The 22781-nt window shown below is 31.0% G+C and overlaps 6 protein-coding genes and 2 non-coding genes across 14 annotated transcripts in view; 4 read left to right on the top strand and 4 right to left on the bottom strand.

Moving 5' to 3' along the window:
• Window positions 1–184: 184 nt before the first annotated feature.
• On the bottom strand, window positions 185–3499 carry LOC105151056 (glutathione S-transferase theta-3). Of its 4 annotated transcripts, none has more exons than XM_011064525.2 (7): window positions 3348–3499; window positions 3170–3258; window positions 2781–2841; window positions 1186–1401; window positions 953–1103; window positions 678–858; window positions 185–599 (listed from the first exon to the last, which is right to left on the bottom strand). In XM_011064525.2, the coding sequence occupies exons 4-7, from the start codon at window positions 1383–1385 to the stop codon at window positions 442–444; spliced, it is 690 nt and encodes a 229-aa protein (XP_011062827.1). In that variant the 5' UTR covers window positions 1386–1401; window positions 2781–2841; window positions 3170–3258; window positions 3348–3499; the 3' UTR covers window positions 185–441. The 4 variants fall into 4 exon arrangements, with proteins under 4 accessions (XP_011062827.1, XP_011062826.1, XP_011062828.1 ...); XM_011064524.2 differs by having other exon boundaries at window positions 3018–3258; window positions 3348–3498; XM_011064526.2 differs by having other exon boundaries at window positions 3181–3258; window positions 3348–3498.
• A 58-nt stretch (window positions 3500–3557) lies between these two features.
• Window positions 3558–7028, top strand: rogdi (rogdi atypical leucine zipper). The gene is made up of 6 exons (XM_011064522.2): window positions 3558–3737; window positions 3980–4051; window positions 4242–4376; window positions 4488–4766; window positions 4853–5062; window positions 5136–7028. Exons 1-6 carry the CDS (start codon window positions 3702–3704, stop codon window positions 5202–5204), a joined length of 801 nt encoding a protein of 266 aa, XP_011062824.1. The 5' UTR covers window positions 3558–3701; the 3' UTR covers window positions 5205–7028.
• Window positions 7029–7326: 298 nt separating this feature from the next.
• TRNAP-CGG (transfer RNA proline (anticodon CGG)) lies at window positions 7327–7398 on the top strand. Its single transcript has one exon. It is a non-coding gene; the product is annotated as a tRNA-Pro (tRNA).
• Window positions 7399–7709: 311 nt separating this feature from the next.
• Window positions 7710–22075, top strand: Srp19 (signal recognition particle 19). Of its 2 annotated transcripts, XR_015546107.1 has the most exons (4): window positions 7710–7841; window positions 8433–8851; window positions 19580–21664; window positions 21765–22075. XR_015546107.1 is itself a non-coding variant. In XM_011064527.2 (2 exons), the coding sequence occupies exons 1-2, from the start codon at window positions 7795–7797 to the stop codon at window positions 8824–8826; spliced, it is 441 nt and encodes a 146-aa protein (XP_011062829.1). In that variant the 5' UTR covers window positions 7710–7794; the 3' UTR covers window positions 8827–10164. The 2 variants fall into 2 exon arrangements, 1 of the variants encoding a protein (XP_011062829.1); XM_011064527.2 differs by lacking the exons at window positions 19580–21664; window positions 21765–22075 and having other exon boundaries at window positions 8433–10164.
• On the bottom strand, window positions 9324–15726 carry LOC105151058 (uncharacterized). 3 transcript variants are annotated; one of them, XM_087409290.1, is made up of 7 exons: window positions 15588–15726; window positions 11576–11704; window positions 11350–11472; window positions 10851–10988; window positions 10511–10767; window positions 10191–10280; window positions 9324–9889 (listed from the first exon to the last, which is right to left on the bottom strand). In XM_087409290.1, exons 3-7 carry the CDS (start codon window positions 11423–11425, stop codon window positions 9512–9514), a joined length of 939 nt encoding a protein of 312 aa, XP_087265416.1. In that variant the 5' UTR covers window positions 11426–11472; window positions 11576–11704; window positions 15588–15726; the 3' UTR covers window positions 9324–9511. The 3 variants fall into 3 exon arrangements, with proteins under 3 accessions (XP_087265416.1, XP_011062831.1, XP_011062832.1); XM_011064529.2 differs by lacking the exon at window positions 15588–15726 and adding an exon at window positions 12137–12286; XM_011064530.2 differs by lacking the exons at window positions 10851–10988; window positions 15588–15726 and adding an exon at window positions 12137–12280.
• Window positions 13072–13143, bottom strand: TRNAH-GUG (transfer RNA histidin (anticodon GUG)). Its single transcript has one exon. It is a non-coding gene; the product is annotated as a tRNA-His (tRNA).
• LOC105151130 (uncharacterized) lies at window positions 16783–17725 on the bottom strand. Its single transcript, XM_087409295.1, has 3 exons — window positions 17358–17725; window positions 16993–17243; window positions 16783–16926 (listed from the first exon to the last, which is right to left on the bottom strand). The coding sequence occupies exons 1-3, from the start codon at window positions 17656–17658 to the stop codon at window positions 16828–16830; spliced, it is 651 nt and encodes a 216-aa protein (XP_087265421.1). The 5' UTR covers window positions 17659–17725; the 3' UTR covers window positions 16783–16827.
• Window positions 19612–22781, top strand: part of mub (poly(rC)-binding protein mub) — a 123846-nt gene continuing 120676 nt past the window's right edge. Inside the window, exon 1 of the mRNA XM_087409288.1 lies at window positions 19612–19745. The gene's annotated coding sequence lies outside the window, so the exon portion shown is untranslated. The remainder of the gene's footprint in view (window positions 19746–22781) is intronic.

The raw sequence follows: 22781 nt of genomic DNA, 5'->3' as shown, positions 1-22781 counted from the left end.
TATATATATATATATATACATATATATATTTGCTCTAATGCTTTTTAATTGTTATATAATCATAATCAACTTTTTTATACTTTTATAACAATTTGTAAAGAAATTGCAGCACCGCAGTTTTATTAAAATGAATAAATGGCAAATAAATTGATGGAAAATAAACGATATATTAGTTTTCTCATAATATGTATATAAATGTAAATATTTATTTATCAAACATATCAAAATAAAATTCAAATTTTAGATATTATCTATCGATCAGAATAGATTACACATTTGATACATATATATGTGTATATATAAATATACCATAAATATATAAATATACCACCTCCGATATATAAATATACCATAAATATATCCATAAATATATATATAAATATATATATATATATTTATGTATATATTTATGGACATCATAGAAAGATTCTTTATATACAATTAAAGTTTGAAAGTAAAGCTTTGCTGTGGCTGTTGTGCAGCTATTTGATTTAAGAATTTATGAGCCTCTTGATAATGAGGACTTGTTTCCATGACAACTTTCTCCATCCAAGCAGTCAAACGTGGTCTTCCTTTTTTTGGATCGTAACCGGCCATTCCTACAAAAAAGAATTCTTGATTATTCAAATCTTAATCACGATGTATATCATATTGTCTTAAATCGAAAGATAGCTTACGCGGTTGTTCCAATTCACAAGCACAGAATATATCAGCCACGCTAATCGTGTTTCCTGTCAGAAACGGCTTATCTTTCAGCCATACATTCTCAATAATGTCAAGACAATCGTTCATACGACTTTCTAATTCGGCTACCTTTTCCGGTTTTGGTGGCTTACCTCGCATTAGCGGATTAAGAAACTATTTTTAAAAAATATGTTTAAATATTCAACGAATACATTTTTAAAGAAAACATTTCAAAAGAATACATTTTTAAAGAAAAGAAAGCATTTACTTTCGCTAAAAAATACGCTGCACAATGAAGTCTTGTGTTGAGATGCTGCCACTCGAGATATTCATCAACCTTCGCTTGTTTTTTCGACTCGGAAGGATACCAATGATCATCCACTTCAAATTCTCGGCATATGTATCGCGTAATCCCTATACTAAAACAATTAAAGGCTATTAAAAATAATTAAATAGGGATATTTTATTTATAATTCTGTTACTCTGTGAAAAGAATAATACCTTTCACCAAGGTTGAAACCATCGTGCTCTATAACAGGGACTTTCTTATATGGATTGATCCGTTCAAATTCTGAAGTATATTGTTCGAGATTCTTCAGATTTATAATCTTCTTTTCGAACGGTATATTCCACGTTTTGAGAAGTATATATATTGCTCTCGAAGGTTGTGAAAGTAAATCGTAATACAACTTCAAAGTCATGATTCAGAAAAAAATTCTAAGAAAGAATAAAAATTAAAAGAAATAAAGAAAACTTAGAATTAGATAAAACGTCTTAAGCCATTATTTTTGTACTTATTTTAATCCTTCATGTGTAATTTCGATTTTTTTATCCAGACTAAGTTTTTTTACTGTTCTAGACTTTTAAAAAATATGGAAAAATTCAGGATTACTTTTTAACATCTTTATTACTAAATAATTTTGTTTAAATATTTAAACCTTTATTTAATAAAAATTAAATTTTAAACAAAAATAAAAAAATTCGAAAATAAAATCTTCCTTGTGCCAAAAAATTACATGGAGTCTTAAAAAATAGATGGAGTCTTAATATAAAACGTGTGCGTGTGCACATTGTGGTTCATAATTCATGAAATTTAAGAATTCATCACTTTCCCAAGATAATCACTTTGAAATAAGATTATCCATATTGAATAAATTTTAAAGCCTCACAATATGCTGTATACGTTGCAGTGTTATTACAAATTTGGTTTGAAACCGATAATTGTTTATTCATATTTGAGGTGACACTGCCATTTATACGTAACCAAAATAATCTTTTTTTTTTTTTAATAAAGGGCCATTATAGTATTGCATTGTTAATTATTGGATGTCGTAATTTTAAGGATTTATGCCTGTATTCATATTTCAGACTTTTTAAAGCTTCGATCCTTAAATTTATCTTTAGATATTCAGTAGCCAATAAAATAATTCATATCTGAAGATAATTTAAGGAAGCCTTAAATATATAATATTTTATGACTGATATTCATAGTCGAGTCTTATTTCAAGATAGTCTTAAGTAATGTCTTAAGACGCTAATGCAGCCTTTGTGACTTCTTAAGACCGTATTTAAGACGGTCTTAAATATAAGATCTGACTATAAATACCGGCTTATGCATCCATAAGCACGACCGTTCACTGAGCTCTGGTATTTGATTGGCATATTCCACTAGATCTAAAAATACAAACCAAACAGGTACAAGAACTCATTGAGCGCTCAGTGAGCAGTTGTGCTTTTGGATACACCTTGAATACGAGCATTGTGTTATCTGTGAATTATCAGCTGATCGAAGAAATTAATAAAACGAAAAAATCAAATTAAGCAGAAAATTAATTTCTGCCGGCTTTGATAAACAACGACGAGATTGCGACTCAATATTTGCGACAACTCAAAAAAACTAATATTTTTTTTAAACACATATAATATTTTTTTCTTTAACATATAGCAAATATTAAAGTTAGTTAATTTCTAAGCGATGTCTCAAGCTATTTCAGCCGGTCTGCCAGGGATGATATTAGAACGACTTTTGACCTCAATTGGAAAAACACAACGGTACGCTTTTTTTATAAATAATTTAGCGACTATGTATAACTTACGATCAATGCGAATGCAACAGGTCTCAGCGAAGGTGAATATCTCACGACGCAGACAATGATACTGCAATAAATAAACAGAAAATTTCTTTAATCTCGACAATTGGTCAACAATTGTAAGAATGAAAAAAAATCGAGCATAGAAATGGCAACATTCAAATCTTCCAATCGATTTCGGAATTTATTATTATCAATAATACATTATCGATCTATAATCGTCTCTATAGTTATCAAAGATACCTGACACGAACTGACAAAGTCCACGCAAGTAATGAGTTTTATTTCATTTAACTCCAAGGATGCCGAGTTTTCATTGCGACAACCAGGCGAGTGAATTGAATGAAATGAGCTGTACGTGGGCCGATTATCGCTCGTAATTTGACACCACTCACGGATTACTTGCCGCTTAATTCACGCAGGAGAAAACTCATTCTACTCGGCGACCTCGGCGTTCAGACTTAGGACTAGTCAAGTTTTCAGACTGGAAATGACGAAGCAAAATAATCTATTTTCTTAGATCAGTTCTTTTCTGAGAGGGGAATGATACTTCACGTCCTTCATGATACTTACGCAATCGATACCTCGAGAGACTCGACGATACTGAGTATTACTGAATGCTCAGTTGTGCGCTGATTCTTCGATGATAAACGGCATATTTCCCAAAATATCGTATATACGTAACATACACCTCGTACATATGTCATACCAGTGCATACGTGTAACACACAAATAAACTCTCGTATAAACGCTTATGACACACATATAAATATTCATGCACACATAAATATTCATGCACACATATGCACGCATACCTCATATATACACAAAGTCCATCAATCATATGTGCATGAAGTTGTGTACTCAAAGTGGTGTGTAAAACAAAAAACAGGTGGAGACACGGCCGCGCGAGACGCCAGTTGAAAAATGGCGGACTGCGAGAAGGAGGAGGCACACAATCTCGTAAGCTATTTACCTTTACTTAGCGTTTATCTAATCGTCTTAGACATTTAGCCCCTAGTCATCAGATAGCGAGATTCTTGCGCCGCGTTATATTATTTCACGCTTACTCATTTTGTCAGCTCGCTGCGAGCATTTTTGAGGTTATGCCGTTTGACATTTCCCCGAAATAATATGTTCCGCATAGATAACGCGAACATCCTGTCCCGACTGAATCAATAACATCCCGATAATTTTGCTTCTAGCAAATGGAGTTCGAGTGGGTGCTCCACGAAGAAGTGCACTCCTCATTGTCGCAGCTCAGGAATATTTTGATGGTACATGGATAATCAAATAAATTGTGTATAAATATTGTGTATATGATAGCTAGCATTTAAAAAAATTTATTCTGATTTAATTCTACTTGTGAACCATGTAATATTATAGTCTAGTCAATATATCAGTATGTTAATATATCAGTAGCTGACACATAGGTCATGCATATTAATCTTGCGTATCTATTTTAAGGAATGTGCTCAACGCTTCCCACTGGCTCTCTTCGGTAACGATCAGCATAATAAAACCGACAGATTTGTTTTTGCAGCCCCGCATGATCAAGTGAAGTGTGTTGCTGTTCTGACAGGCGACAGCATCACAAATGCAGTAAAGTGTCCTTAGCGCACTGTCAAGATTATACTTAGAATTACAGTTGTAGTAAAATTATAATTTCTGACTTTGTTGCCTTATTGAGATAAATTTTCATTTTGTTCATAGGAAGTGAATTTTAAGGTGCAGCGACAACAGAATGTCAATATGAGAACAAGTATTCAAAGTGAGCATCCATGGAAGTTGCAACAAATTCAAGATGCTGCTAATCATTTACAGCAAGGCATCGCTCATATAGACAATGTAGACAGACATTATCTTTTTAAAACGTCGGATGAAGTTATGCATGTGCTAGGTAATATTTTGGGCTGCCTTCAGAGGAGCAGAACTAGCTTGATCGTCCCTAGGAAGAAGACAATTGATGATCTCATTAAAAGTCGAAATATGGTATGTGACATTTAGCATAACATAAATTAATATAAATTAGTTACATTTAATAGCAAGTAACATTGTAAATTTTGTTTCGTTCCCAGAAATCTCTCAATCCGAACCTCCCAGAAAATTTGGCCATTAGCTTTTACATTCAAAGCTATAAACTAGTTTTAGCTGTTTATCAGTTAGAAAATGCTCACGGCAGTGTTAAGTACGAAACCCAGCAAGCAGAATGCAGCGTACCATGGCTGAATGACGCTCTAGTATTGCTTACTATTGCCCTACAACTTTGCCAACGACTAAAAGACAAGGTTTGTCATGTGAATTAATTGAAAAAATTTTAATTTATCATAATAAACTTTCTAATATGATAAACTTTTTCAGATATGTGTCTTTTCTCAATATAAAGATTTCACGGTAGGTTCTCGTGTTCCTTCTGCAATGGGCTGGTAACCTAACACCAAGATTCGTTTTCGAATAAAATTCAATATAATGTACGATGGTACATGCAAGTGAGAAAGATTTGGCCTCAACTGGTAACATTTACTCTGGCCTTTGTTTTTACATATGTTAATTGTTGTTCTTTCATCGTATTTCTCATTGCACTAGAGTGTTGTTCTAAACGTTTTTAAACGTGATTATAGTGTGCGCCTAGTATAGTAATGTATGATATATTGTAAACCATTAAGATACCCGATCAAAGATTCATAGAGATGTGAGTCACCAACGGATAACAACAAATCATTATATTATTAGGCCAGAAATGGAAGACTTTAAGAGCATTTTGCCAATTACTGGTGTGCCTATCACCATGTTAATATACTGTGTTCTTCCCATTTCTGTGGTAGTTTTTCATAATCGTGTAAATTTAACTTTGGCATATGACATCTAAAATTTGTCACTTTACCTACGAATTGATAGAAAAGTATTTAATACATCTACTGTGATTCTAGAAATTTACGCTGTAATCCTCTCCTTACTGGATTAGAACATATTTTTGTATATTAATTTTTTATTTTCTTTATTATATTCCTTGTTATAAATGTTTACACATTGCATAACCACTATGTAGCATAGTTGTCAACTTAATTTTATGGAACTATTAATTTAGAAAATAATTGTTTTTTTGTACTCAAGATTTATATTCGTTTTAATTCAGAATATTTGATGAAATCATTTGAATCAAATTTCTGTCAATGTCAGTAATTTATTAATACCAGTATGATAAATTACGTGAACATTAAAATGAAAATTAAAATCTAAAGTTTAAAAAAGAACGATTTTTAACTTGCCGGACAACCTAATATTTGTCCAATCACATCATTTCTTCTAAATTTTAAAAAAGTCGATGCAATAACTTGGTATCTTCGTGCTAATAGGGCGTACTAACTTAATGATGACTACTGTGTGTATAGTTATGGAAAATGCCATTTTATTTATCAAATATTATTTAAAGATAATAAGTAGACAAATACCACGTGCCTCATGATTACGAATTTGGATAAAATACCAATACTTTACATGATGGTACAATTTTTGTAATCGGTATTTTGATTACTAAAATAGTTAGCAAGGATATAAATATATATATAAAATATATTTATATTTGAAAAAGAGAATATTGCCAAAGAGAATGTTGCTCTAGGTTATTAACAGTAGGGAAAGGATTAAGGTTTATAATTAAAGGAAGTGCTTAAATATAATAAGTAGTTAGTAATTCTTTTTAGTAAATTAACGATGTGTAAGAAGAAATAAATCTCCATATGCATTTTTTGACGATTTAATGAAGTTGTTTGAAATGATATGTTTCAAAGAATTGAGGATATATAACAATTACAGTTCAAGATTTAACACAAAATTTTTGCGTGTCACTGATTGAAAGAACGAAATTAAATTGTCACTCTAGTTACACATCAAGAAATGTTAATGAAAAAAAATCTTGCCCAGATTATAGTATTTTTCACAAAATTTATACATATACGTTTATAAATTAAGATATAATGTTTATTATTTTAATTATTTATATGCTTATTTTAATCCGTATTTTGTAATCTAGTTCAAGACATCGGAAAATTGTAATTTATATATTAAATTTTATACATTAAATTTGTAGACAAGTATATTGTTTATTGTTATATGTACTGTATGTTATAAATATGATCCAAACACACACATATACACATTTTAGATTTGTCTTAAAAATTTATTAGGTATACTGTACTTATGTAATTTGTGTGTTTAATTTATTTAGGACAATTAATAAATGTATGAATGAAATTGTTATCAACTTTCACATATGTCTTTATCATAAAACCCAATATTTTGTTAAATACTTATATTGGCTGTAGTCCAGTTTTTGCCAAATTTCAATATTTATTAGATTAAATATAAGTTTTTTAAGTAGTGTATTTTGATTTCTTACTTTTTTCACGTTCGTATGTAACATACTGATGAAATATTATTAATTATCTACAGCTTGATGAAATATTGTTAATATACGCAGAATGGTGAATTATTCATATTATATAGACAAGTGGAGCCAGTTCAGGAGACTTTGTGAACGTAATGATCATACGGCTCGTTGGTCTAGGGGTATGATTCTCGCTTCGGGTGCGAGAGGTCCCGGGTTCAAATCCCGGACGAGCCCATGATTTATATTTTTTATTTTGTTAACGATATTACTTATCTTACTTTTTCATTTAAACGCTAATGATATTTTTGCGATACACGTATATAAAACTCTTGTATAAATTATAAATATTTTACCTATTTCACTTTTTTGTTTAGCTGCACTTTAAGTGCGTAAGTTAATTGTCTATAGTTTATATTTCTTGATTTTTTTTTAGAACTTTTCGTTTTGTTTTATCGAATGATAATCATCTAGACTCTGTACTTTATTTATTTTGTATAGAAAAATTACAAATTACACATTACTTGTTTGTATTTCAAGCCGTACTTAGTGACAATAAATCCGGAAATTTGAAAAGAGAGTGTAATATGTGTGTAACTGTGTAGTACAACTGGAAGCCGTGGTAGCAACAACATGTCGCTTGCCTGGAATCCTTCGAAGAAAAACAGTGAACATGAGAGGTAAAGTGGTAACGGTAAATCAATAATAAAGAAATAGCTTTCACATTAATGTATTCCTATCAAATATTAATTAAAATAATGTTTCTTGAGCTCCGTAAAAATGCATTACGATCAATTACGATCTATGTATTATCTAACCTATAAAAGTTTATTGAATACAGAATACATACGTCTAGACTGAAGGCACTTCAATTCCTTTTATTCGTTGAGTACTCCAAAATAAATTCGAATAAATTTATGATATCTGACGTCAAAGTTGAATTTATAGGTTAAACGTCATTTATAGGTAAAAGAATCACAAGTTTTATCTTGGAAAAAATATTTAAAATAAATACTTTATTTTTTAAAGCAAATATTTAACATATTTTATTTAAACTTTTAGGCCCCACGCACAATGGAGGAAATATTAGGAACAGAATTAGATATTAAGATTTTAACCTATCAGATACCAGTTACATCGGAATACACGGTTTTTGATAGGTTGAAATCTCCAATATCTATTCTTGCTTCTAATATTTCCTCCATTGTGCGTAGGACTTTACAATACAAGTTTAAATTCGCCATTATTTGATAAGTTGTTTTTTTTTATAGATGGATATGTATCTATCCAATATATTTAAACAACAAGAGAAGTTTGGCAAATGGACGAAAGCTGGCCAAGGATAAGTGTGTAGAAAATCCAACGCATCAGGAAATACGGGATGTCTTGTTGGCAGCGGGTCTCAATGTAGGCGTTGAGAATAAGCTGCATCCGAAAGAACGTAGCAAGGAACCTCTATTCCGAGGTCGTATTCGCGTGCAGCTAAAAAATGACGATGGAACACCGGTAAAATCCGAATTTCCTACTAGAGATTCCCTGCTGGAGTACGTCGGTACCTCAATTTCAAAGCTGAAGACTCGCCAGGGTAAGCAGAGTTCTAGCGAGCAAGCATCGCAGCCATCTACGTCGACTTCAAAGAAAGGGAAAGGCAAAGGCAGGAGATAAAGAAGAGGAGATGGAACTGTTAAGAGTGAATTTTTATTTATATTTATATATTTTATATTATACAAAACGTTTGAATATATATGCTCATTCTTAAATTCTATGCTTTATCACATCATATATATAAGACAAAAATTAAAATAATGCTATAAATGAAGTATTCATTTTCGAAATGGTTTTCACAAACAATTACTTTGTGAACTTCATAAACTTATTTATTCATAATCTCTAAAAAAAATTTTCTGATTATACTTTTTCAAAACTGAGGGCTATATGTGCGATGAGAGTTGCAGGATCAACCTAAAATTATGTTTATATAGTTATTGTTTAGATTACTACAATACTTTTTATTTTTTATATCTCTAGTTCAAAATGAATAAAGATAATCTTTCACTGAGTTCTATTATTAGGACTTTTAAATTTGAGTTGAAACTAAAAGCAGTATAAGATATAGGACTATATTACATGTAGGTATTTAGTTGATTTAAAATAGAATGATTGAAATAAGGTAATGAATAAATTAATGTTAAAAATTTCTTTTATTAAGGAGAAAATTTAATAATTACATTACTATTTGTTTGCTATAGTACAAATATGACAATAATAAGAAATTTAAATTTATATTTTGAACAGATTAGATATATACAATATTTAATTTATCCTACTTATGATTTATCGTTTCTATTTTTCATATCTTTTCTTCGTTAGGAATGTTGTTTTTAGTTGGATCGTCAGATTTTTCTATTCCATTCGAATTTTTAATTTTGTCAGCAGATAAAACTTCATTTTTCTGTTCAGTATTTACATTATTTTTGCAAAAAGATTGTGGATTGGACGCAGAAGTCCATGGATCCGATAATTTATTTTGCGGATATAGCGACATAGGTTGAAGAAGATATTCATTAGGTATGGAATGGAACATGTTTATCAAAGGATTATAATAAGAATTGTATGGATATGGGTAATTCTGATGTTGCATTGGTTGGTATAATGCGTCTGCGATGTATGCTATTGGATACTGTAATGGGTCATTCAATCCAAGAACATTTTGTTCAGTAGGTTTATCCTAGAAGAAATAGATTTTGATTTATAATTTTTTGTCACAAAAGTCAATTTAATTTTGCTTAGCTATGTATAATTGCATTTTTTAGCAATCAAACAATTGTTTGTATCATTGTATAGAATTTCATAACTTGCATCATAACTCTTGTTTATTAATATAGAGAATATTGCAATTTCTTCTTAATTTTAATGACACAATTTCTCATTACTTCATTACTTACTAAGAAAAAGTTACAATTTATGTAAGAATTTGGTATTAAATAAAATTTACGAATTAAATATTATATTATTATTACGAAACTTACTGCATTACTTCTGGCAGTAGGAAGGTTGGAAGTATTGGAACCATCATTATTTTCATATTGACCAATAGTCTGATCTGGATTCGATTTGTCCTGTGGGAATTAATAAAAAAAGATTTAATTGTGTGTGATATTGATACATTTTTTGTTTTAATTTTTGCTGTCATATGTGTATATCTATTAAGAGCATCGAATTCATTTTTTAGACTTCTACAACTTTATTTGAAAGGTGAGACGTTCGTATGAAACGTTTATTCAGATAAATAAAACATATTCATCATGTTTTTCATTAAACTGATCGCAAATTATGTAATTAAACTTACATTAGTACTTCTGATGATACCACGATGATGCAGAGGATAATGATGGTACACACGAGGGTGTAGTATACGGTGCAAAACGTGTGCGGGAAATGTGACCGCTCTAAATAAAGCGTGAGGTAGTCCATGTGGATGAGAAATTGTGCCCAACGGAACCGTTGTTGGATCATACACTCCGGTTGGTGGATAGATAAATGGTGGTTTCCCTAAGGTCGAAAGATCTACTCCCTGCATAGTCGGACTCACGTACGATGCGTATTCTGATATCATATACAACAGAGAGTCGTATGTATTCCAAGAAATGAGACTGATTGACGATACACCGTGAAATCTTAAAAATTACTTTTTTCGTCAACTACGCCCGAATTTGTCGCAGAATCGACGGCGTTATCGCGAGTCGCATTGAACACCCTGACAAAATGAGAGTGACCAGCTTCTGGTCCTCCATTGATAAAATATTGTGCCACTTTCTCGGCATCTCCTATAATGCGACAGTTTTTATTTTAGGTACCTCGACATTAGACGCTTAAAAGATACCTTAGTTCATACAGTGTTTCTTAGATATTTTAAAAATATCCTTTGGAGTTTTAGAATCCTCGAATTTGGATACTAATCAGTATCCTTTATGAATAAAATTACCTTTATGCCAATAATTAACTGTAAAACTGTGAAACTATTTTTGCAGGAAAAGTTTTTGAATGTTCCATGACAATGGAGTTTTTGAAGTAGAAATACGAAATGAGACACTTTTTTTGAAGGAATGTCTATTTGAAGGTATTTTTGAAACATTTAAGTCTGCAGAAAGTTAAAATGTGTTATATAAATATATAATTTTACTTTACCTGGTCTGAGACGACGCCTGTATTTTAAAATAGAACGTATTTTTCGTTCCTCGTCTGTCAGATCATCAGAAAGCATATTCAGTTCGATAGCTTGAATTTCTTTTTGTATTTGCTGTATGCATTCTACATTGTTGAGTTAAAACGAAATATGCGATATTACTTTTTAGACAACTGTTTTAACAATTTATTTATAGACAGAAGATAAATTTGTAAATAATGATAATACCTTTGTTACTGTCGTCAACAAAATTGCATTCACAGTGACCGTTTTCAAATACTGCGGAAGTATTACATTTTATGCATAATAAATTGCAAGTTTCGGCATCGTTTGCGTCTAATAAAATGCCATGAATTGCTGCAAACATGCATTTCTGATTATCATGAATGTTTATATTGATTACTAGTGTTACATAAATTATCAATAACGACAGATGTATTCGCAAATCTATTTAGAGTACGTAAGAGAGAGAATTTAAATTACACATTGCAAATTTGAAATTACTTCCAATAATATATTTTTTCTTTTATTCTGAGGAGATCTTTGAAAAAGTTCTTTAGACTGCATATAAAGTAATAAAATAAAAATTTCACGTATATTACGTATTAATTTATCTGTCTAAATAATTAATTTTATGTAAAACAATCTATGTTTTACTCATGTTACCAATTTTTTGCATTATAAAAATAATTATCAATATATTCAAATAATTGTCAGTTTATCATGTTAAAATTAATTATTATTAAAATGTAATTGAATAATATTTATTGAAAAAGCTTTTATACATACCAGCACAGCATAAAATATGAATAAATAACAAAAATTGATGTCGGATGATCATATTGATGACCGATGAATAATGTCCAATTAAAAATTTTAAGTCGGATACAAGTCGTACGCGATTCCGCACTACACTGCTATAATAGCAATTGTACTTTAATTTATAATAGTTTACGTTTGCACAATTCACGAGTATGTGATCATTCCTCAAATTGCTTTTCTGACATCTTTAATAATGCAATTTTGCATTTTAATTTATTGGATGTATTTAGTTGCATAACGTCACACCAACGACTGTATCAAATGTCACAATCTGTTAGTATTTTCGGCAAAGGTATTCGGAGAATGATTGCAATAATGCATTCGATTTTGCTGCACGTCAAAGTTTTCATTGTGATTTTATAAATATGATTCGTATGAAGAATGACTATACAATATACATACAATTCGTAGAATTTTATACAAATTATAATAATTATGATTTAGAAAAATTTATATAAGTAATTGTAAAATGTTTTTAGAACAATTTTTTCACAAACAATAATTTCAACAAACACAATTTTACATGTTAATAATTTATTTAAAAAGATGAAAGAAAACATTTTATTATTATGACGATGCTTTTAAATTATGTTTTAATATTTAATGTAAAAAATTACAAGGAATAGAAATTATGCAATATATAAATAAAAGATAATCCGTAGAATTTTTATGCAAATTGATAATCACGACTTAGTTTACATAATTAATTACAAAATATTTTTAGCGATAGTAATTCTAGTGATATTGAATTCGTGTAATAAAATTTTGTGTAATTAATAATTTATTTAAAAAAATGAAAGTAAAGAATTTCATTGTGACGGTGCTTCCAAATTATTTTTTAATTGATATTTAATATAAAATGAAGAAAAAAAAACCTCCACCGTGACAATGCTTTCACGCATTGCCGTGACCAGGATTCGAACCTGGGTTACTACGGCCACAACGTAGGGTCCTAACCACTAGACGATCACGGCTATTGAAGGTCGTGTAAGCGAGTTACGTTTTTAACATTAAAAGTGTCGTGACATACTTATATATTTGATATGAGATATTACTGTTTCTTGATATTTGCAAATACACTTTACGTAATTGTAAAACAAATTAAAATATTAACTTTTTTCTCGAATAATCGGGTGACACAGGTAATAAGGTCAGATCGTTGAAACCGCACATGTAATGGAATTTATTGGAAATTTTATTTGAAATTCCATTGGACATTATGTTCGGAAAATATCGGAAATCATTGTTCATATAACTGCTTTTTCCATGCATACTGCAATTACGAAGCGAAATGGGACATCGCATAATATTTTATCATGATATCCTTGGAATACCGATTCGATTGGTATTTTATCGAGAGAATTTTGTTTCACATCCCATAAATTTTCAAATAACATTGGTATTTTTCTTTATCTCTCTCTTTTCTATAAGAGATTGTCGCGAGTCCTGCATTTTTGGTATGTGATTTTGAAAGATATAGATCAATTTTAGACTGTATAATCAAATTGCATTAGTAGACAAATTTACGACTTTGATACATAATTTTTTTATTCTTTATCAATTTTTGACTTCGAACTTATGCGATTTGAATTTTCAAAAATTATGTAAAAGTAAATTAAAAATTTATGATTGTAAAAAATTTATAATTAAAAAAACTTTTGCAATCATTACATTTAAACTTTTAATTAGTATCAATTTTTATGATACTTTGTCAATTATTGAAAAAATTTACAATTAAAATAAACATTTTTTCAACAATTATCGACGATTGGTAAGCTTGCTAATGATTTTATTGAGTAGTGATAATCATTGTCATTATTATGTAATTATTGACAAAATTATTCAAAAAATTTTTTAACTGTTGATATTCTACAAACAGCAAATCAAAAATTGTAAAAATTTAAACTCTTAAAAAGTTACAGTGTTAGAAAAATATAAACAGATTAAGAAAACAGAAAAATGTTTAATTTAAATTTTTAGCATTTTAATTTAAATGGTGTAATGAATATGCTTTATTGTATAAATTTTTATGTGAGTATAAACAATAATGAATACACACTTTCATGAATATCTAAATTGCTCTCATCTCGAGTACTTGATACAATTTTGCATTTATGTCATCAAATGAATATTAAATACATGCTCCAATTTCGTTCAGTCTTGTAGCGATCTGATTAGATGGTTAATATTTTTAGAAGAATTACTAGTTTTTACTGTATTTTTGCGCAATTGATATTCCGTGACAATCATAATAGCTCCGTGACTTTTAAATTACGGATAACTTTAACAACTAAAATATCTCATTCTATAAATATTGCATCATTTTGATTCAATTATTGAAATTTAATTTATGTGATTTTTTTATTCTATTTTGTTCTATAATTATTGCTACTTTTATACATATATAATGTGTGTGTGTGTATATATATATATATATATATATATATATATATTTTATATATATATATATATATATAAAGCATTTGATATACAAATCTAGTTATCAGTGTAAATTATATTACATAAATTACATTACAGCTTTCAAACAGGGTCAGAATTGCATAGTGCATCAAGGCATGTATAATTTGAACAGAATCGTGAGTTCTGTTGCTCTAATACGAGCTATATATGGAAAGTATAAAATTTTGAAAATCTCGTTAAAATAAATTGGTCTCATCCATATTCGGCTAAAAGTTATTATGTCTGAAAATTTCATTAACTGTACGCATAATTTGAGCTACAAATAGTACAAATTTCATTACTCCAATATGTGCTGCATTAAGAGCATCAAATCTTAGAAAATCTTATTAGAGCAGATAGATTTCGTTAATTGACATAATTTTGCAATCTTTTGATAATATAATTAAGTGATATTTTTATTCAAACGGGAATAATTTTCCACAGACCGAAAAGTAGTTCAACTATTTTGGTATTAACTTTGTTGACGCCAGAGAAGTCTAGTCAAAAATATAATGTTGATTCAAGGTTGATTCATTGTCGATTCAATATGGTTGATAGCTGGTTGAGTCGATAAGAAAATTGATATTCCTGCGATACCGACATAGTTGATTTGTATCATTAAAAAACTGACATCGACATTGGACGGTATTTATAGTCGATTTTTTTATTGTATTTAAGATTGTCTTAAGTACAATTTTAAGATGTCACGAACCAATCAGAGCATCTATCCGTATTAGCACCTTAAGACATTATTTGAGACGGTTTTAAAATAAGAATGGATTATGAATATTGCCCATTAATTCATTTTTGTCGAATCAACTATTTGGAGCTGTTTTTATTGCAAAATTTAATTAGCTTTTAGATTATATCTTAAAAGTATTATAACATATATTGTTTATATAAATATTTTACAAATTTATGAACATTTATATAGGAAATCGTACATATGAAGCCTTACAATTAAATTGTGTCCATGATGCTTATAAAAATCGCTTGAAGTACGCTCCTGAATCGTATCGTGGCATCACAGAGCTGCAAACTACTACTTGCTCACTCATGCTCTCCTGATCACGAGAGCCTCCAAGAGAGCCTATCCCAACCAAGCTGATACAGAATACGAGGTAGTCTTATATACATACCTCTCTCTCCCATTGCCGCACGTCATCTGGAGTGTGGCATTCTAGGATCGCGATTGGAGAGACTCAAGGATACGCATTGCAAAGGATCTATATAGCGAGTCTCGAAGGAATCGTTAAGGTTACTAGCGTCATTCTACGGCGAATCCGGATCCATTGATCGTATCCAGAGAGAATTCGAATCTATGACGCAATTCGGGAAACAGGGAGCAATTTTTAGATTATACAGAGTGTCTTGAAACCAAAAGCTCTTGTTAATTTTTCTAGACTTTTTTTTCCAATACGTCGAAACTATTATTTAGTATATCGTTTTTAATATACTATAATATATTTATACAACTAAGCTTCCTATTAATTTTCTATCAAATTCGCATAAAATTTATTGACAATTTTATGACTCTCTCATTTCTTATCTAAAGCTTAGAGATTCTTTTTACAAAATAATTATTTATAATTATAAAAATTTAATTATTATTTATAAAATGAAAATTGTATTTCTATTTATAAATTATATTATTATTTATAATTATTCGAAAGTTGTACGTTTTTGCTGCGGACAAATTGACTCCAAGTGAATTAAAGCTTAGTGAAAAAGGCATCCGATAATATCGGAACACTCTGTACAACTCAGATTCTTCTCTTTCGTTCTAGACGTTCATCAGGCAGAGATGGTCTTTCGATTCTTTCCTTTTCTTCTCTTTTCCCATCATTCACACTACCAATTACGACGGGAAGATTATCCAGGAATTCCTTATCCTCTTTCTCATTCGAGACAGGAGCAACCGGTTATATACAGAACAGGAAATCAACCAAAAGCATTAAAGAATACGTCAATCTTTCTATACTTATTATTACTTGATTAATGTAAGTTTATAATACATGACTATATACTTTCTTTTTCTCACATAATGATTTCGAGTAAAATTGAATGTTGCAAATTAAAACAATATTTCAAAAAGAAAATTCGTTATATTTTTAAATAAACTTTTAATAAACGTGTTATCGATTATACTATTATATTACTGAGTTGACAATGAGACATTTTCATCCGCGCCATTTTATTTATGGTCCTTCTTTTGGTGCCTGTTTTTCGAAATTTTTAAGCAATCTATCGATCCGTTTTATGCACTCGGCAGAGTTTTTGTGATTAATATCATAAACCTGAACAAGTGCAATTAAATTATTAGAATATAAACCGCAGTTTTATGAACATAAGAGAAACTTTACTTTTTTCGTAAAATCGCTTTTTAGTCTTTTATCTTGGAACATCATTTTCTCGCCGGTTCTCAAATTGTCAAAAACTTTTAATCGCAATGGTCCAAATTTCTTTTGGAATTTTTGAATGTTGCCCTCACATTCCTGCTCCAGATTTTGTATTTCGGCGTGAATTTTTCGTTCATCTATACCTAATTGATCCACTTTCTTATTGAACTTCTTAATATCACTGTATGCATCCCGGTAATTTTTCCTCGTTTTTGCTCGCATTTCGTCAGCAAGCTAAACATTACATGGGAAACGATTTAACGTCATGATATACATCCAACAAATTCTTTTACTTTGCGAGAAAGATTTTAACACTAATTGACGTATACATCTTATAAAGAGATAAAATGCATTAACCTTTTCTATTCCGGTGTTAACTGTATTTCTTAGCTGATCTGACGCGTATGGAAATTTTTTAAATGTCTCATCAACTCGTGTTCGATTAGTTTTAATCCACGTGTCAACCTTGGCATTAATTACGTTATCATCATAATCCATCAAGAACGTATCCTCGTTTCTAACATTATCTTGCACTCTCGCCAACACTTCGGAACTCCAATGTAAAACACGGTCTTTCTCTTCCAGAAGACCATCCCACGTTTCAGGCATTCTGCCCATAGTTTGTCCCATTTTGTTAAGCTAATAGTAGAAAATGGAAATGGCGAAATATGCTCGTATATCTTAACAATACTAGGCAATATATTTTTTAATTTAAAATATAAATAAAATAGTTCAAAATATAAATTTTAAGTATATACAAAAATTAAATTGCCATATCTCGTTATCTAATTTATGATTTTTCACAAAAATCTGTGGAAACTGTAAAAAAATCAAGCCATTTCCGTTTTAAGCACTGGAATTTTTGTCGTATTTGTATTACATTACCTTTTATTTTTAATCCTTTGAAAATTTTTAATAAATCTTTTAATGAATTTATTATTAAAGTTTCTGTGAAGAATTTTCGCAGCCGAAATAATATTTGGTTCGAAGAACCAATTGGTGACGAGGAATTTACGAGAATCTTTATACTATTAACTGAAAATTTTGACAGCTAGAAACGTTAGCGATTGCAATTTGATTAGAAAAACCTATTTGACGTTTTCCTCGCTCCGTTGCACCAAATATCGTGTTCTTTTGTCCGTAGTGTATTTTTGTACATACATACAGCGAAATTTAAATGTCGACAAACCTGAAATACCATTTACGACGATATTTAAATAAATATTAAAGAAATACATTTTTCTCAATTATTTTCTACATGTATCTAAATGTTATCCAGGATTTATATTTCTTCGTAATTATGCATTTACAAAAATCACATCGTTATTATTTCGAGCGCATTACATTTTGAATAACGTTCAAGCGATTCTCTTTTTCCTCCTTTTTTGTGAGTAATCATCTCGGTTCGTTATTGCAACGGTTCGTTTGTTCATAGCGTCTCGTACGATGGCGCCGCGCGGCGGCGGCACCGCGACGCTCGCGAGAGGCGCTATTGATAAATTCTCTTCCGCGTACGGAAAATACCGCGTTGTCGCGGCCGCGTGGAATGAAATTACGCGGAAAACGAGCCGTTCGCGTCTTTCACAGCCGGATGAATGCGCGTCGCGGGGGTTCGTTTGTTCGCGAGAACGAGAAGTCTCGCGCGGAGTTGTAACGCGCGAATAGCGAGGTGTCGGCGCTTCGCATCGAGCGCCATTTTGCCCCGTTTGTTCGCGGCTGAATCCTCACCGCGCGTGGAAAAAGGAACTGGGACGGATGTCCGCCTGTCGGCAGAACCCGCGGGATTGAATCGCGGCAACCAAGGCCCACTCCGCCTCGTCGAGGTGTCAATTCAAAGCGGCGTAATCTCCGCTCGGCGCGACCAATAATCGGCTTATTGATTTTGATTTGTGCCGCGCGTAACGTGAAACGTCCGCACCTGACCGAACCTGACGCGCGCGTGCTGAAAACGCTGACGAAGAAAGTATTTTCGTTGGGGAAATAACGCAGATTTTCTAATTGTTGCACTCTTCAATAAAATCTAATCCGTCGTAAAAGTAATAAATAGAGAACAAAGTAATATTTAAATGAAATGTTTCTACATTGAAAAAAATTTACTAAATCTCAATACATATTTACTTGAGTAATATACTAAATAAATATTTTATTTATTAGGTGTTGGAATTAATTCGTAGCGTTTTTTAATGAAAGAATGTTATTTATTTTACATGAGCATTAAAAAATACATTAATGAAAGTACTTCCCATCACTTGTAAAACGCTACGAATTAATTCCAACACCTAATACATTAAATAAATATTTACTTAAAAAATAATAATTAAATTCAATTAATGGTTTTTGTATCAAATAAATATAGGGACATTTTGTATTTACTTAGAACTATTCAAACAAATATTTACTAAAATTTAGTATTTTTTTTCAGTGTAACTACGAAATAATTGAGTAGATTTAATCTCTTGTTTTATTAGCGTATACTTTTATTTACTGTTATTACTACAGAATGCAGATTTGACAAATATATTAACAACCCTGTTCTCTAAATTTCTTGCAGTGAAATTCCATTGGAAAATGGAGTGATTACGTTGAAGTCGGAACGATTTTTTATTCATATAGAGTGAATTCTTTCATTCTATGTTATGAGTATTTTCCCTCGTAATTAAAGAATGAATCTAATACTCTACTGTTGGAAATTGTGCATGCGCCACGCAAGAAGTTTGGTAAGTCATACTGATTATGATATAGGAACACAAGAGGTCTGTTTTCTGTAGCTGAGCTCGTACTGCACTTTTGAAACTTAAAATGAAATAAATACATATATATATGTTTGGTATTTGGCGAAAACGGGAAAGGAAATGCAGTTCTATAATGCAGATATAAAAACCAGACCTCAGGTGTGTTACATAATAATAGCTGAATATAATTTGGCGCAAGTTTCTGTAGATTAGTGCCAAATTTTTAATAGCGACTTTAATTGGCTAATAAAATTTGAAGCCAATTTGATTGGTCACAAATGATTGGTCACAAATGTCGTCATTATTTATTTTGAACGATTGCGCTTCCTTGAAATTGGTTCACCTGGTCATGATATACTATTGTGTACCTGGTATTCTTACATCATGATACTGATGTACTCGTCTCGTCGTATCGACATTGCGTTTTGTCGATATTACGTAAATAAATATCGGCAGCACTTTTTCCAGAAATAAAATGTCAACAAAAGAATCTACACTGAGTCTAAATATTTTTTTAGATTAAAACTCAGTCACATATTGAAGCCATCTTGGTGATGTTTTACTCTAAAATAAAACACGAATAAAACATTCACTATGATTGGAATTAAATATTCACATATATTGAGTTTAAATTTTTTTGTGTTAAAATTTTTGATTTTATTTTGAAGTCATCTTGATTGATGTTTCAAACGAATGAAACATTTACATATGATCGGTAAATTCACCCTTATGAAAAGTGAAATGTCACTCCATTTTGGACAGCAGTATTTTTACTATCAATTGAAGAGAATTTTCATTCGTTTTGAGTGAGATTTCAATCTGAAAAATCTAGAGAGTACTAAACGGATTCATAGTATAATACTCGTTTTATAACCGAAGTACTCTACCTGTTTTTAATTTCACGTAGCTATTACCGCTACGAGTTTCTCAGAAGAGGCATAAACACACAGTGTGATTTATAGGTCCAGTTGAGAAAAATCTCATTTTGTGCTTCGCTAAATATTAGTAATTAAATTCGTTAATTATTATTAATTTTATTAAATAATTTATTTTATTTTATTAATTTATATAACTATCTCTTATTAAAATTATTGTTAATGTTATTATTAAACAAATCTTCGAAATTCAAAGATGCATGTCGAAATGTGACTAGACCCATTCTATTGAAATATTCTCAATTCAACCGATAAACGCGACTTGAAGCAGTAACGGCGATATTCCACCGAATGTAGTACTTCGTAAAGTATTTCGATAGAATTTTTCTCTTTCCTTGAAAGAACGTTCGCACGAAACAGCTTTTCCAACTTTTAACACGTTACATGACCGAGGGAGTTTATCAACGTCAGCAGTTAAGAGTTAATCTGCGCGACGTTTGGTCCTCAGGGAGAAGGATAAGAGTAGGAGGATCGCAGTGGGGACGATAAACGGCCATCTTTATGCCCGATATGATGACGGGGAATTTACGTTTCATAGAATTATGAAGTAATCCATGGGCATTGAGAAAAATATCCTCTCGCCGTGACGAGGCGCGAAAGTTTCCACCGTGCAATAACGACGCTTTTAACGATCCCGGTGACGACGCTTATCCGCGAGCTCGCGCGAAAAACCTCTCCCCCTGTAGACCCTGTTCCCCATTCTCCCTCCTCCATTGCGCCCGTTAGTTATATTGTATTATATCGTATACGTGGCGTATACTCGCTTTATGGTGCCGCTCGAGCGTTTAAATTGAACTAAAAATAACTGCTTTGCGAGCGCCATCGATGCCACCTGAACTACTCGTGCGTGCACGAAGGTGGCCTCCGCCGTGCCGAGTACGCGGGATACACTTCACCTGGCTGCTCCTTTTGAAGCAGCCGATGTCAGAGGAAGAGAGAAAGAGGAGAGTGACTCGCCTTGTGAATCGCGTATGTATGTCCCCACATGCATGCATAAACCGCGCGCATCGCGGCTTTTTACGGTCTGACCTATCTTTCGCCCACGTTAAATATCTCTCGCTTTCTGCAGGATGCACCGATCATCCCTGGGAATCGCTCCAGCGGATTTTGCAGCACGATATTAAAGCTGAGAGTGTAACAAATGCTATGGATGTATCAGTCTGTAGGATTGTATGAAAAAAAAAACAACGATTTTGTTGAAATATCTAAAAATTTAACTATGTACACACTAAGAAATGTTTGAAGTTTTGTTGATACTGATGCAAAAATTATTTAGTGATATGTAACTAATTAAACCGTTGATTACCATGCCAAACTATTTTCTATGATGGTCAGAGATCTTTTGTAATTAAAAATAAAAAATTTGTTACCGAAATAAAACAGTGTTACATATAAGAATGGCGTCGTATATCTCTCACTTTCTACAGAATGAAATTATGTTTGGCGTTTTCACTACTGTAATTTTCTTCTTAGTGCAGATTTGAAAATAATTTTCTTTAGACTTTCAAAATAATTATGTGGAACGCTCAAATTAATTTTTAAAATGTTAAAGTTTTATGCTGCATTGTTATTAATACTCACATATTTTACATAAATTTTTGATGATTCAACAGAACTATTTACAGATTCGTATCTAGTTAAATGTTTAGATATTTCAACAAAACCGTTCCTTTTATATGTAGATTGTGCGTCACTTTACTTATCCGTAATTTATGATTGCTACTATTCGTGCTCGTTGCAATTTCTTGCATTTATCTGCTGTTATAAGTAGGTTATGGTACTACAAGTGTTTGAAAAGTTCTGGGTATGATAAAAAACAACACTTAACAAATTTCTCAAATTTCCAAATTAATCCCTCTTTAACTCAATATATTTGATATTCTAATTTTTTTATGTATTATCTGTATAATACGATTTCTCTAAGAAAGTAAGCACTAATTTCATCAATTACTTCAATATTTGAGCCAAATTTTTTCTGTGAATCATTTCTTCATGTTTAGAAAGAGGAAAACTGGGGGTTAAATCATAAATCTGTGTTGAATATAGTGCGTGTGAATTCAAAGGACAATTCTTACAATTTTGCGAT

The sequence above is a fragment of the Acromyrmex echinatior genome, chromosome 9 (genome assembly GCF_024713525.1).
Source record: "Acromyrmex echinatior isolate Ae372 chromosome 9, ASM2471352v2, whole genome shotgun sequence".
Taxonomy (NCBI): domain Eukaryota; kingdom Metazoa; phylum Arthropoda; class Insecta; order Hymenoptera; family Formicidae; genus Acromyrmex; species Acromyrmex echinatior.
Note: the sequence above shows the minus strand (reverse complement) of the source record. Positions and strands in the feature narration are given on the sequence as shown.

Bases quoted from the DNA above. Each gene is read 5' to 3' on its own strand.
- rogdi (XM_011064522.2), top strand. From the start codon at position 3,702: ATGGCGGACTGCGAGAAGGAGGAGGCACACAATCTC. The intron at 4,052-4,241 runs GTACATGGATAA...ATCTATTTTAAG, and splicing joins AGCTCAGGAATATTTTGATG to GAATGTGCTCAACGCTTCCC. The intron at 4,377-4,487 runs GTAAAGTGTCCT...TTTTGTTCATAG, and splicing joins GCGACAGCATCACAAATGCA to GAAGTGAATTTTAAGGTGCA.
- Srp19 (XM_011064527.2), top strand. From the start codon at position 7,795: ATGTCGCTTGCCTGGAATCCTTCGAAGAAAAACAGTGAACATGAGAG. The intron at 7,842-8,432 runs GTAAAGTGGTAA...TTTTTTTTATAG, and splicing joins AAAAACAGTGAACATGAGAG to ATGGATATGTATCTATCCAA.
- LOC105151056 (XM_011064525.2), bottom strand. From the start codon at position 1,385: ATGACTTTGAAGTTGTATTACGATTTACTTTCACAACCTTCGAGAGCA. The intron at 1,104-1,185 runs GTATTATTCTTT...TAATTGTTTTAG, and splicing joins GGTTTCAACCTTGGTGAAAG to TATAGGGATTACGCGATACA. The intron at 859-952 runs GTAAATGCTTTC...TTTTAAAAATAG, and splicing joins CAGCGTATTTTTTAGCGAAA to TTTCTTAATCCGCTAATGCG.
- LOC105151058 (XM_011064529.2), bottom strand. From the start codon at position 12,188: ATGATCATCCGACATCAATTTTTGTTATTTATTCATATTTTATGCTGT. The intron at 10,989-11,349 runs GTAAAGTAAAAT...GTCGCATTATAG, and splicing joins CAGGCGTCGTCTCAGACCAG to GAGATGCCGAGAAAGTGGCA. The intron at 9,890-10,190 runs GTAAGTTTCGTA...TATTTCTTCTAG, and splicing joins CTACTGCCAGAAGTAATGCA to GATAAACCTACTGAACAAAA.
- LOC105151130 (XM_087409295.1), bottom strand. From the start codon at position 17,658: ATGGGACAAACTATGGGCAGAATGCCTGAAACGTGGGATGGTCTTCTG. The intron at 17,244-17,357 runs GTATACGTCAAT...ACGAAATGCGAG, and splicing joins ATTTTATCTCTTTATAAGAT to CAAAAACGAGGAAAAATTAC. The intron at 16,927-16,992 runs GTAAAGTTTCTC...GCACTTGTTCAG, and splicing joins AAAGCGATTTTACGAAAAAA to GTTTATGATATTAATCACAA.